The sequence below is a fragment of the Rhea pennata genome, chromosome 8 (genome assembly GCF_028389875.1).
Source record: "Rhea pennata isolate bPtePen1 chromosome 8, bPtePen1.pri, whole genome shotgun sequence".
In the NCBI taxonomy this organism is placed as follows: domain Eukaryota; kingdom Metazoa; phylum Chordata; class Aves; order Rheiformes; family Rheidae; genus Rhea; species Rhea pennata.
The window spans coordinates 20,941,260-20,956,666 of NC_084670.1; the positions used below are offsets into that span (position 1 = coordinate 20,941,260).

The 15,407-nt window shown below is 36.7% G+C and overlaps 1 protein-coding gene across 1 annotated transcript in view; it reads right to left on the reverse strand.

Moving 5' to 3' along the window:
- DPYD (dihydropyrimidine dehydrogenase) overlaps positions 1-15,407 on the reverse strand; it is a 342,976-nt gene that overhangs the window by 307,993 nt on the left and 19,576 nt on the right. The window contains exon 3 of the mRNA XM_062581637.1: positions 5,885-5,967. Within this exon, the coding sequence (XP_062437621.1) occupies positions 5,885-5,967 (83 nt within the window). The remainder of the gene's footprint in view (positions 1-5,884; positions 5,968-15,407) is intronic.

Below are 15,407 nucleotides of genomic sequence, written 5' to 3' on the forward strand. Positions count from 1 at the left end.
ATTCCATACAATTACCTTAAAAAAAAAATCTGAGAATATTTCTGCACAGATTTTTTTTTAATTATCTCTAACCCCAAAGTAGTCTAAATAAATGTTTAATTCAAAAGGGCCTATGCATCAAAATTTCCTAATTTGTGTATGCATCATTCTGATTTTTTTTTCAGTTGAGATATCTCACCATGTGCTGGTCATGCAAGAAGGCATAGTGTTGCTGCACTTTGGAAGCAGCATAACGTTTTTGTTAAATACATAAGAACTAATCATTGTTCTCCTCTAAAAACATGCACCAAGCAGCATTCAAATAATTGCACTACAGAGAAATCGAAAGATAAAGATTAAGAAGGTGGAAAGAAATTTGAACTTACTCCCTCCGTCTCAAATAAGTACACTAATCCCAAGGCTAGTGGCTATTTTGGACAACTGGAATTCACTTCAAAGGCCTTCCCTTCCCTAGAACATGAAAGACTTCTTTGAATAGATGATCTTTGAGACCTGAATCTGGAACCTAGAAGCAATTACACCTTTTCTCCTCCTTTTCTTCTTTCCTTTCAACTTATCCATCTCTCTCAACAGCTAAACACTGCTACAGGAAAGCAGACATAACTTCAATGTATTTCTCATTGTTTTATTTACTTCATCTTTCATGCCTATGTTTCTCTAACCCTATAGTTCCGTGATACAGTTTCTTAAACTGGGAAACCAAAGTTGCCTGACTCAATCAAAATACGAAATTGGATTTCCCATATTCCAAGTCAAGCCCTAACAAGTGAGTTATCAGATATATTGCAGTATGTCTCATATGTTTTGACCACTTTTTACATCCCTAACTTTTACTCTTCAAACACTTTTGAAACCACAGAACTTAAGTGTAATTTTCTTTGGTTTTGCTCAGCATTGGAAACTATTTATCAAATACCTCCAAGAGTCTAGACTATGTTAAAAGGAGCTTGATTATTACTAACCCAAACTTAAGTAGTTGTCAAGACAACAGCATGAATAGCATGAATATCATCATTAACAGAAACTGATTCTATCAAAGTAAAAATCACAGTTGAAGTCTCACTTCCATGTCCATATTATCTAAAAACACATGCAAATATACAAATGCAAAAGAAAAAATTCCAAATGAACTTTGTTTGGTGCCTTTTTATACTGATCCAAGCAGATGTAGATAGATATCTCTCCTCTCCTACTTAGAAGTATGAAGAAATATGTTTAAACCTTTGTTTAGCAACAAGAAGTCTATCCAAAAATACTCAGTTTTGTTTTTCATTTGCAAAGCTTTCTCACATACTTACATAGTCAATGTTCACAAGACAGATCATAGATGTATTCACCTATAAGATGCATTCCTGTGTTAACACCTCACCAGTCTTATTACCTAACTGCTCATTGCCAAAAGCCATTTCATTCGTGGTAGTGCCAAGAAATTGGCACAGTCAATTTTACAGGACGTTAAACACTGTGGCTTCACCCCTCTGACACAAAGTTCATGAAATCTACACTATGGACGCCTAAAGCACATCACTAGGATAGCGTTCAGAAGCAACGTACTATCAATTCAGATGCACAATAGTATGTGTGCAGTTCAGCTCCCTTGCCATGAGCTATCTCCCTCAGCAAGTTGGCAAATGACACTGAACTGGGAGGAGCAGTCAATACAGCAGAAGTTAATGCCACTCTTCAGAGGAATTTCATCAGGCTAGAGAAATGGACCAGCAGGGATCTCCTGAAGTTCAACACAGGGAAAGGCAAAGTCCTGCACTAGGGGAGGAAAAACCTCAGGCACTAGTGCAGGCTGAAACCAACAGAAAAGCACCTGCAGATCCTAGTGCAAAATAAGTGCACCAGCAAACACATGCTTGCAGCAAAGCCTGATGGCATCCCGGGCTGCACTGGGCAAAGCATCACCAGCAGGTCAAGGGAGGTGATCATTCCACTCTCCTCAGTGCTGGTGAGACAACTGGAGTGCTGTGACCTGCTCTGGGATCCCCAGGTCAAAGACATCCTGGAGCAAGTCCAGCAAAGGGCCATAATGATGATTAAGGGATTGGAGGGTCTGTCACAGCAGAAGAGGCATAGAGAGCTAGGGCTTTTTTGCCTGGACACGGAAGGCTCCAGTGGGATCTTATCAACATGTATAAGCACCTGGTGAGAGACAGTAAGACAGAGCCAAACTCTTCTAAATGATTTCCAGTGAAGAGACAAGAGGCAACGCACACAAGTTGAAATACAGAATTCCACATAAACATAAGTTTCTTTGTTTTGGGGGTTTTTTTGTTTTGTTTTTTTAATTCTTAGAGTGGTCACATTGGCTGTCCAGAGAGGTTGTGGATTCTCTATCTACAGAGATATTCAAAATGCACATTGAAACAGCCATGAACAATATGCTCTATTTGACCTTGCTCTGAGCAAGGGCATTGGTTTAGACTGATCTCAGCACTTCCAATCTCAGCAAGTCCCATCCTATCACTTTACACTGGAAGCCTGGACACAGAGAAAGCAAATGTGTTCAGTAGAAAAATGTTTTCTTCCTGAGAGCTCATGGTCACTGCATTTTAAAATTTACCATTCATCTTGTTGTACCCTACAGTTCCCTAACTCTTAATTTATTTTCTTTTAAATTAATATTAATGATTGAGTTTGAATTTTCTCCATGCTTCTGCTCAGATTCATTTTGTGTTGTTCAATATCCTCAAAATTCCTTTACCTTACCTTCCCAGAGGCATGGTTACAGAAGCAACCCCTATTCTCTGATCTTGCCCCCTATGAAAAGACTATAGGGGTCAGCATAGTTAGCTGTGGCATTTCCTCCTCAAATACTTCCCCTCCATAAAGCAGCTACATTGGTCTAAAAGCTCCTTTCAATTTCTAGAATGAAACTTTACCAAGGATCAGGATCCTTCCCTCCCCCCCCCAATAGCGGTTATATATTAAGAACAAATTGAGTCCAGTTTAACAAAAGCAATCTGACTTTATAGGTATATCCACACTATTCTTCTGGCAAATTAATACACAAAATAGCAAATTATAGTATATGCATTCATGATAAGGTAAAGCAATAGTTTTTCCATTTATAAACATTGGTTCAAAAACTAATTTATTGTTATTATTTACTTAAGCTTTGTAGCTAACATCAAAATATAGTAAATAAACCATTTTGGGTATACTAACAAAATAAAACCATAAAGTAGTTAATTCAGTTATGCGCACTCAAATTTAAAACCAAATTCTTGTAATTCCACTCTTTATACTCTAAGTTACAGCAAACTATTATCAGCTTATAATAGCATTCAGTATCTAGAATACTAAGCAAACTAGAGCTAGAGGAAGTTCATACGCTTTACGATTATTTCAAAATCTTCAGAAAGTTTATTTTGCATACATATATGTACATAAACAAGCAACGTGCTTTTAATGCAATCCTTAATTTGAAAATCAGTTTCTGAAGTACTCGAAAAGTACAAGACACTCCTTGGGTACTAGCATTTATCTAGAGCCCAGTGATACTCTTAGCCTAGAAATGTACTAAAATCCACACCAAATTTATTTATTTTATTTTTAAGAGAAATTTAAATGCGTGTTCCAAATGAACACTACAGAAAAACGTTCACTGCATCTCTCATCTGGCAAACCAGTAGCACTACTCCAAGAAATCAGAGAATTTGGGCAAACTGCCCACCCAGTTTAAAACTCATATGAGATCCACACATATCTGCTTACCTGTCCAGCTAAGGGGGGAGACAGTTTCTGTTGTTACCATCCCCAGCTGATTTTAGTGCCTCTGTGCAACCCTCTCCCCACATGCTTTCCTCATCAAAAGGTGACAGGTATCTCAATACTGCCGACAGCAAATCTACGTCCTCCCATACCTGGTCCAGTGGCCACTACAGCAATGGGAAGAACAAAGTGAACTTTGAACCTGTCAAAGATGTATCGTTAGGATTACATAAGTTACAAATAGTCTTGAGATGCAAGTAGAAAAATGTAGCACCCAAGAACGAAGGTCTTCTACATACATTTGCAAAAATACACGCATGCACGTGCATATGCCTCTCAATGAGTGTCTTGTACCTTTTAAGTGTCAGTCAATGAAGTTATAAAACAAGGTTACAGTCCTAATTTAGGAAGTCAGGTATTTTCTTTACCTCCACAAAAACATCTAAGAAAAATGTCAGCTGTAAAATATAGGTTACATTAAGAAAATTCAGCACTGCACAGTATCATCACACTTCAATAAATATCAGTACCAATAAATATTTCTTCGTATGGTTTGTACACTACCAGAAACAGCCAGAAGTCTGTGAGATAGTAGACACAATTTTACCGTGAGACTCCTCTATATAGTCCCTTTAACAGATGCAAGACCTTTGAAATGCTGAAGCTCCCTTCACTAGCAAACATTGATTACCAAAGAGCTGCTAACTCCCAGATTTTTAAGATACTAATTGTGCTGAGTCACATGTCACAAAATACCACAAACCTGCCTATGGAACACAGTTACAGGAAATCAGCAACTTCATATCCAATTTGTTGAAAATACTGAAAGTAGGCTTGTTTGCCAAACATTCTCCAAACCTTTATTTTAAATCACTTTTATTTACTAGCACTACATGAAAAGAAAAAATCTATGTACACAGAGGATTGGCTGGTCACATTAGGAAGAAAGTCCCTAAATGCATGAAGTAAAGCAAACAAAAATGCCAGAAATCAAAAACTGAATGGTGGCTGCAATTATCTTTACTGTTATTTGTAACCCTAGTGTTTGAAATGCTCAGGCAGAAATGAATATGTTGAGCAAGCAATAAGAAAGGATTTCAAAAGGGGCAGGCTGGCATTTCATGTCTGAATACCTTTGCAAGCAGTTATTCATAGCAGTGTTCATGAGACATAAGCATTATGAACATGACTGCAGATAGTCACTCGCAAACATCCATAAATTTAAAGGGAGAACGAACACAAAGCAAACTGATGCAGTTCATTTTTCAGCAAGACCCTCATTTTTTTTAAAAAAAAAAAAAAACTTTTTGAAAGAAGAAAATCCTTTACTGCACTAGCCCAAACCTCAGAAGTTACTCTGATATTGGGTGAATTATAGTGATATGTGCATCGTTACATTTTACTATCTAATTTTCAAACAACTTTAAAAGCAGAGGTTAGACTCACATTCTGATGCACAGATAATATAATTAACATTATTTCTTAATTCATTGAGTTATTTTAGCAACTCTGGCTCCGATTCTGCCAGCTTTCATCGCAGCACTCATGACCATGTTTCTCTAGACTTCTGCAAGCAGAGACTCTATAACGTGAGTAAGCATGGCAGAAGACTCACGTGCTGAGTAATTTTTAACCTCCTTTGAGAAGCATTAAGTGCAATGATGAGTGTATTAAGCAAAATATACATCTCTACAATATATGGAGTACCAGATATATTTTAACATGTCATTAGCAAAACCAAAATCATGTAACTACAGTGATAAAATCAGAGTACAGAGACCACTACCTACATAAAAATCAAATCCAATTTAGGAGCAAACGCAGGTTTGTTCAAACAGCATTGTACAGTTTCTTTAACACTTACAGAATTTGGATGAACAATATTCTCCTTCCTTCACAGTTTAGTATAAATATACAACAAGGCACCCCTTAAGCATTTTAAATAACAAATTAAACATTTACGTTTTTTACTGTGCAGTCAGGCTTAACATTTATGCAGCTTCAAAACCAAAGTACAGCCTCAAGGGAAGCCTCTCCACTGACAAATTAATACCTTGGAGAATAGAGCTGAATGGTGGCAATGAACTCATTTGTTCCCCCAATAATGAAGAATGACTCTTTCTCCGGCACATCTGTGGCGGTTGCCATGGCGACCCAGACTTACCTCACTGCTTCGCGAAGGGCTCCACGCTCACCCAGAGTCGTGTGCTTGATGTCGTCAAAATTATTTTCCAGTTTTTCACAGTCCTGCAATAAATGGAAGAACGCCGGTAAGACCGGGGCAGCGTGCCGTGCGCGTGTTAACGTTACTCAACGGCGTGCCGGCGGAGCAGATTTGTGCTCACAAATTATGCATTCTATTTTAATTACACAGGAGTCACTAAAAGATGCCGGGAACTGAGAAACAAAGTAAATACGAACCTTATTACATGGTTGTCATGGAAGTCCTCTTACAAACATTCTACAGCGAAACAGACAGTTTTTGCTCACCTTTTTTCTTTTTTGAAAGAAAAATAATTTTGCCTTTTCTTTTATCAGCACGCAAGCTTACAAAGCTGTAAATACGTATACACACACACACACGCACACAGACACACAGAGTAGCTGAGCAATACAGGAACTTGTATCCGCACAAAGCGAGCGTCCAACGCCACCAAACAAGAATTCTCTGATCATCTGCATCATTCATAAGCCCTTATATTCTCCTGAGGCTTCTCTAATACACGAGGCTTTTAGATACCCCTGTTTCCTGTAGCACCTTTTTCCAATACCGAAACCTACCTCTGGGAGGCATAATTTTGCCATATGGCTTTAAAGGAAACATTAAGTTTAACGGTTACTATAGCTAACAAGCTTGAACAGAGGATTGTCAGCCTCCTTACACAGTATCTTTAAACAAAAGCTAAGTGAACTATTATTTGTTCATGTTGTTTGCATAGTTTTTAATAGCTGAAATAATTTTCAAGTCGACATCTTAAAGACAGTTATAATGCAATAAAAATTACCTATTGTCATTTATTCTGAGCATTGATTTATTTCCATAATGATATTTAATTTGAGACAACAAAAGCATTATTGAAAAGGATTAGATATTTGAATATGACCTAGTATAAAATTTTAGCTTGCCCTTAACAATTAAATTAGCATTATTTTTAAATAAAATTATAGACAATTTAATACAAAGTTTTAACACTTCAACAATACATTTTTGAGCAAGAGAAGCAAGCAACAAATCTACATGTGGAACTATTGTAATCTCTCCCTTAAAAATGATGCAAGTAGCATGTCTTATCTCAAGGGTAACCTGATTTTTTTCTTCTTTATTTGTATTACAATCAGCTGTCTTTTGTATGGCAAAATCCTACTCAAACTCAAAGGGATTACCCAAGTAAGACAGGGAAATCCTACAATGAAATATTTCATTATTTAGATCTGCATGCATTGACCTTCAGCACTAGGAGCGTACAGGCAGGTCATTCATTTAAAATACACATAAGAAAAAAACAAACTGACAATACTAATAAATAAAGAATTCTGGATTCATCAAGACTAATGCTAACAATGTCTATGCAACCAAAATGAAACCTCCTCTCCACCACGAAAACAGGCTGAAAGAAACACTATTTGGAATATTGCTCTGAAAGAAAGTTTTAAAAAAAGAAAAAAAAGAAAAAAAAAAGAAAAGAAACTCACAGCCCTGTGCCACCAGCATCTAAGCACAGACTCAGGAAAACCTGAGCATCATGCAGTTAATTTTTCTTGACTTTGTGATATAAAGCATATAGAGAAAGAAGAGAAGGATCCAAAGCACACAAGATTTTAATCAATCAGGACCAAATCTTCTCTGTATCACACAAGCTAGAATAACTCATGTTCTCTAGGGGAAAAGTGCTGAAATTAAGAGAAACACCAAACTGTTTTACTGATATTTTCTCCTTGTCTGTGCAGCTCATACTGTGTTAATTAACTGAAGTCAAAGGCAGCCCCTATCTGAAGAAAACACTGTAATCATGTAGCCTTACACAAATAAATATTCCTGCTCAACCACAGACCCAATGTGGAAATGAATAGATAACTAGATTAAAACAAGAGAGCAAATTTTGGTACAGTATTTATTACTGAGTCTTAAACTCATTTAGCAAGATGAACTTACTTTTACCATTTCTGCCAATTGCTTCTTGACAAAATCACATCTACCTTTCTCAGCTTCTTTCCACCAGATACCTCATCCAAGATACAACAATTGGAGAGCCAATAACTTCACCACAAAGTAAAAATGAAATGCAAGCTGAGCTGGATGCAAACTGCAGAAGGAAAAAGAGCTCATAGGACTCTGTCACCACTTACTGCATACACAGTGGACAGAGCAAAGGTTGAACATAGCTACTGCTTCCCAGTTAGAGCTGCAGTGATCCAAAACAGTATACTGTACCCTCTCAGAGACAGGAGACTTGAGAGCGCAAATTTAAACACATCTTTAAAAGTTCAGCAGATACTACTTGATATATATGAGTATCAGCTTCACATTATTTTTTTTAGACCTTCTGAAACAATATTAGAAATAGCTACAAATACGAAGTCTTCCAAACCACATTATAAACCCACTCAGACAGCTGGTTAAGAAAATACACATACCATGCACAAACTTAGCAATTTTTAAGCTCTTCTACAAGCTTCTCCGTACACACACTAACAGCCTTTTTCAAGTACTGTTCTTCAGCATGGATGAACATACAGTACAATCAACATCAAAAATTCAAAAAGATTCACACACGTATTCACAAGTTTCTAACAGACTTCTGATTTTTTTTTTAATTTTGAAAAAGTATATGACATGAAAGAAATCTCATTGCCATGTGTCTGAGGCTCAGTAATTGAACTCTCTACCTTCATTGAAATATGCCTTTCACAACCCCTTTCCTGAGGAGCAGTGCCTTGTGATGGCTCCCCTATGAATATTTACAATGTACACACACACACACACTAAGCCACATATTCCAGTATGCTCCATCTATTCACATAAAAAGAGGTCATCTTTTGTGACCAAAAGGACAGAAAGAATGAAACACAGCAAAAGAGACACTTCTGAGAATGCACAAGAGTGCACAAAAAAAAAGAGGGGGGGGGTATAGGGAGGTATTTCAGAGGATAAGAATACTCTGTAGAATACAATGGTAAATGCTGAAATTTTGGTAGACCATGACCAAGATGAACTATCCATTCAAAGGTACAAAATCAGTAGCAAAAAATCGAGCTCATTCCACTATTTATGTTACCAGCTAAATTAATATCTATAAACATCTTGTACAGGACATTGTGCTTTTGCCCATAATACTTCATAGATTTAAGTATAATGAACAATTAAACTCCCAAGTGTTCAGTTTTTAGCAGCAATTACAGTAAAAAAATGAAAACACAAGCAATAAAAAAAATGTTTTTGGTGGCTTGCTGCCAAGTGATTTCCTGTGGGTATAGGTAAGCTCTAGAAGTTCTAACACAGTGATTGAATAATTATATAGCATTCTATATGTTGTTGCTGTTGGCAAATCTACAGCGTGGTATGATACCAAACCCAAACATCTCACCTTTATGATGTTTAGGATGAAAGAATAAATATATGTAGATAAGATTAGGAATATGGACATTTTAAGTAAAACTACTGCTGCATGTCAAAAAGCAACAGAAGTGTAAATTCTGCTTAAATTCTTAAACAACTCTAGCGTAGATACTTTGAGAGGTTTTTAAATGAACCAAAAAGCAGGAGTAGGGAATTTTTTTTGATGCATAAATGGTTCATTTATCACCTATGAGACCTGAACTAAAACTACATGACTACTAGGTAAAAAGGATGATATAGACTGGAGGTCCACAAGTACTTGTGGCATTACACAGCATATTAGCAGAACATTGTGCTCTTGTATCACAGAAGGTCAATGGAATCCCAGGGTGCACCAGAGAAAGTGTTGCCAGCAGGTCGAGCAAGGTGATCCAGACCCCCTACTCAGCCCCAGGGGGACAATATCTGAAGTGCTGCATCCAGTTATGAGCTCCCCAGTATGAGAGAGACATGGAGCTACCAGAGTCCAGCGTAGGGCTATGAAGATGATTAGGGGAGTGAAGCATCTCCCCTGTGAGGAACAGCTGCAAAAGCTGGGCATGTTCAGCCTAGAGAAAAGATTGAGGAAGGATCTTATCGATGCCTACAAATACCTTAAGGGAGGGTGTCAAGAGGATGGGGACGAACTCTTTTCAGTGGTGCCAAGCAACAGGACACGAGCCAACAGGCACAAACTAAAACAAAGTTTCACCTGAATATGAGGAAGAACTTCTTTACTGTCACTAAGAGTGACAGAGCACGGGAACAGGTTGCCCAGAGAGGTTGTGGCATCTCCTTCTCTGAAGATATTCAAAACTCACCCAGATGTGATCCTATGCAACATGCTCTAGGTGACCCTGCTTGAACAGGGGGGAGTTGGACTAGATGACCTCCAGAGGTCCCTTCTAAACTCAACCATTCTGTGATTCTATGAACATCTAATCAGGGATGCTTTAAGATGAGAAAGAAGGAAGATCAATGAAAAAAATTGAAAAGCTTTATCTTTGGTAACTGCAAAAATGATTTTTGTTTTGCTTACTGCAATCCATACATTTTCAAAATAAACTGCAAGCTTCAAGGGCAAAGATTGTATGCATCTATGTTTTCATCAGACATGGAAACTGATATTATCTTCACATAAACATTATAATATAGGACTGTTTCTAAAAACCTGACCAATATCATCAGCTACCAGATCCAGACTACTCTTATTCTTGATCCCAGCTGAAGTAACAAGCTAGGTCATGTAACATAAGAATCACTCAAATTTTAAATAAAAATCCTAGGATTTTGGCAAAAGTGAAGTTGCACTTTTTAGAACATGCATGTTTAGAACATGGTTTCTTCCACGTTTGTTAGATGTGAAAGCCCTCTTTCCTTTGGATTTATCCATATAACCACCATTCTTGATTGTTATTTTTGACTGTTCCTGAGAAATAGCTCAGGAATCAAAAACAAACCATCTGCTGCCCAGCAGCACCACTGAGAACATCCCCAAGGCACAGAAGCGCTACTGCCCAGCCATGCCATGCCCAGGGCTCGGAGCACTGCCAAGACCGCTATCTCACCACTCCAACTAGCCCGCCTGAGACACAGCACTGATACAGGAACTGATCCCGCTTCCACTGAAATCAACTGCAAACCTCTCATCCAGTCAAATGAGAGTGGGATCACACTCAAAGCCGCATCAGCTACTTTATCCTGAATTACTTTACATAAGACTTTCCAAAGTGTTAGTATTACAGATAAAGTCTTACACACATTTCTAGGTAGTTGAAAAATAAAATCTTTTGATCTGACAAGAGCGTAAGACCTATCCTAAGGCAGCCTGTGTCACCGAAGCTGAGTAGATCTCTTATCCTACTTGATAAGCTGCCAAATCAAAAGCCTTACTTAAAATACCCTCTATCTTTCTCTCTTACAAAGTCGTTAGGTAAGTGGGGCTGCTGAATTCCTAGAATTCATTGCTTCCACATGATTTTGGAAACACTAATTTTATTAGGAAGCTTAAGTTTTCTCCAAACATCTGTGAAAATAATTCTCTTCTTATTAGCGAGCAATGTTCTGTCTGTTGATCATAAGGAACATACAGCAATTCCCAGTTTGAAAGAGGGAACAGTTCTCACCTATTAGGCTTATGCTTACTGTTGCTGCTAATGCTAAAATAAATTCATTTTTCTCCTGTTTTTCTTTAAGGTTATACTTGATGATAGACTTTGCTTTTATCTCTCGGCCATTTCCCCTTTTTATTTCATTAAATACTTGATTCAAAACCCAAATCACTTACAATTTCTGTTTACTCTTGCCTATCTGGCATGTTCCGTGACATTGAAATATAGACATCTGTGGGCCATCCACATCAACTATTTTGTGTTATTTTGTATTCTAAAAATCAAACTCTTCTGTGGTAAATAAAAAACAGGTGAACAAAAAAAAAATCCAAGTTCTCCAAAGATGTACATTTCTCCAACATTGCCTTGCTTTCTAAGATGTTCACGCGTGGTTCCCAGATGTTCCCAGGATAGTGACAGCTGCAGCAGCAATACTCATGCAGCACAGTTACGCACAGGCAAGAGCCATTTGCATATCAGTTATCTCACATTTCACTGAATATACTTTTATATTAATTCTCATTGATGACTAACCTTCATTCCTTGAAGGCACTTTATTCAGAAAGTATCTACAGCTGGAGAAAAACAAGGGTTGTTTAATCTATTTGCCACTGGTAGATAGTTGGAAAATGGTATCCAGTTGAACATGGCGTCAGTGATTCAAACAGATGTCAAAAAAAAAAAAAATCAAACACGTAAAGAGAAGTTCCTATGATGATCAAAATAGTAAATCAATGTGCCTTAGAGAATACATGATTTAAAGAGCTACCTATTGAAATATCAGACAAAAACCTCAAGAAAACGTTGAGAGGAGAAAATTAGACTGTAAAGCTTTCTAGCAGACAAAAGTGAAATAGAAGGCTGGAAGCCAAGTCAAAAGCACACAAATGCAGACTAGAAAGTAAAATACACACACTAGTTTTTAACTAACCTCCGAGCTTGATAGCTAGCACTTTTCTTAACCAAGGTTAGATATTTTTCTAAAAGATTAAATTACTGAAACAAGGAAAACCTACAGCAGATACAGTAATTGTAATTGCTCATTCTGGACTTAATCTCTGAAAAGAGAGAAACTATAAGGTCTTAGTTCTCTAAAGTTTATGCAGCCATATTTTTAAACATGCATTTTAAGTGTATTTGTACATAGATTTGAGTGCTTAAAATGAGGCCCCTGGTCCCAGTTTTGAAGGATATAGCCACCTCCTACTGATGGTTAAGTCAGGTACCTTTAAGGAGGTAGGCTCACATCACAGATTTCCAAAACCACTGGGGAACTAAAAATGCTACTGCAAGTACCTTGTCTGTACACATTCAGTAAGAAACATCTCAAATTTTGGTCCAAAAACTCAAGTCGCACACTTACACCACAGGACTGACCATATTAACTAGCTCTTACGAAAACCTTAGCTACACTATATAAGCCAACCTTCATTATAAGCAACCTGTATAAGCAATCTGCATTAAAAAGTTACAATAAAAAGCTGGCTTGTTATAACCGTATATAGGGTCTGGAGTGCTTATTTCCATATTGATCATCTTATCGACGCATAAAATGTTGAAACCAATAATCACGTGTATTCTGGGAAATCTCAATTATTTAATCAGCAAAAAACTTTAGAAATAACTATCTTGTGTTTTATAAACCTAAAGCAAAATTGTAATAGTAATCTAAACTGTAATATATTGCTGCAAGGATAATTATTAAGGGAAAACACAGCTGACATTTTCTGATTTATGCACACAATCAGAGATGGAGTCCAAGGACTGTGACATAATTATCTTCATGCTAACAATTTTTGTAAATCTCTTGACAGAATTTTAGCTAATTTTAAAATGCCTTCTGAAGATTAGCACTTAAAACTGTTGGGGAAAATAGCACAATTTATTAGCAAGGGTATAATTGTAAACCTTCCAAATACTCATTGTGAATATCATTTAGACAGTAACTCCTGCCTTAGCAGCTGGTATACAAGACTCCAGTTTATGGAATCTTGAAACAACAGAGTAAAATCTAATTAAACAGGATTACATGCCAAAGAAAAATTATTAAAAACAGACTAATATACAATTGTTACGAATTTGGAATAGCACATCTACTTCTTTTGATGTGAACTTACGTAACACTGTGCTTTGTTCCAATAAAACCTAAATATTCCTAGCAGGCTTCTTCCTTAATGTGAAACAGATAGTCTTTCTACACTGACACAACAAAAAGCTAAACGGTTCCATTGATCTTCTCTCAGACTTAAGCACCCATCTGCTATAAGATAAAATGATTAATATATTGCACTTATTATAGTGTTGGTGCTACAATTCATTAAAATTATTCAGTAGTTAATAGCTGTATTCCACACAGAAAGCCTCCGAAAACTACCTTCATAGTAAGAAACTAAATACATATACCATTTGCTAAAAGGCTAACATACATATTTTGCCTACAGAGTATTCTTAAAAATTAGGCAAGAAAAAAAAGATTGTTTGATCCTTACTGTAAGATAGTACAATCTGCACAATATCCACCCACTAAATTCCTCCTTCCTGTTTGCTGTGACTCACTCTCAAGGGGTTCTTACTCCAAACAGGGAGAAAAAGCAGCTTAAAACTAATACGTGACCAGCTGTTCACAAAGAAAAGATACCTATTTTAGTATGTACATATTTCTAGTATCTTCAGAAAGTATACTGAGCCCTCAGGTATTTACATAACATTTGACATCATGTCATTCATAATACATGAACATTTGTTATAACAATTTTTTCATTAAGTGGTACAGTCACACTGGCCAGACAAGCTCTTTGAAAGTAAAATACAAATATTACATCAGAAATAAGAGATTTCATATAGAAAACCAGGTCTATGTTTTAGTAATCAAATAAAAATCTATGGGAAAAACATTAAGTAGAATTGTAGGTGGTGGTAATCAAGGCCTCATTAGCTTACCCACATTAATTCTTTTCAGTTGTTTTTCAAGAGGGATATTTTAAGGCACTAAAAATAGTGTATATGCAAATTCAAACACAAATTAACATATTTTCCCCCAAACAGGAATGTATTGGTAAGACACTATTGATATCATGAAGCTCCGATGTGTGAGATTTTCTTAAATTCCACTAACTTTTACTATTAATTATCAAAATACTGTCAATGCAACCGGAAACTCTTAAAAAAAAAAAAAAAAAAAAAAATCTTCTGCTTTTACTTAAGAGTTCTCCAGTTTAAAAATTATGCAGATCGTTCTTAAAGATAGGTCGTTATATAAAATTAATTACTTGTTAAGCAAACACTTTATTCTGCAATTTTACTAGGACCATGAAATTTATTCCAGTTTGAGATGACATTCTGCTAACTTCCTTTTCATGCTGTTTCACACAAAATTCAAGCAGCAAATTTCTAACAGTCTCCATGTTCACACAAGGGTATGGTATCTTGCTTACATTCAACCTGCTGCTGTCAGAGCAGATGCAGACACCACGTGTTTTGGCAGGGGATAACACATCAGATAGCACTGATGCAGGAAAGTTGAGAAAAAACAAGTCTGAGAGGATCAAGCATGCAGCACGGGAGTAGACCAAAGAAACAAAAAGAATAAAAAGCTACAAAAGCTTTGCAAGCCAGCAGAGTCATATCTGCATTAACTGCTTTTATGGTTTGCAAGTGATGCATTTACAGAACAGGACATTTTATAACACTCCTTTTCTTGTAACTTCATCTTAAAAAAAAAGAAAAGAAAAAAGCTCACCCACACAGAAAGCTCTCAGAAAAAAAGAAAATCTTTCCCTCTCTATTTTACTCCTCTACCTAGCATAAATATTAAATTTGGATCAACAGATGGAAGGGAGAATTTGGCAATCATCTATCAGCCTGTGCACCTGAACGGATGCTTCCAAGACTACCTCCTTGTAGGAAACAGGGAGTAATATATATCTTAGAATAGGTAAAGAGCTTCATCTAGGCACCATTTCTGTAAGGAAGCTGCAAGT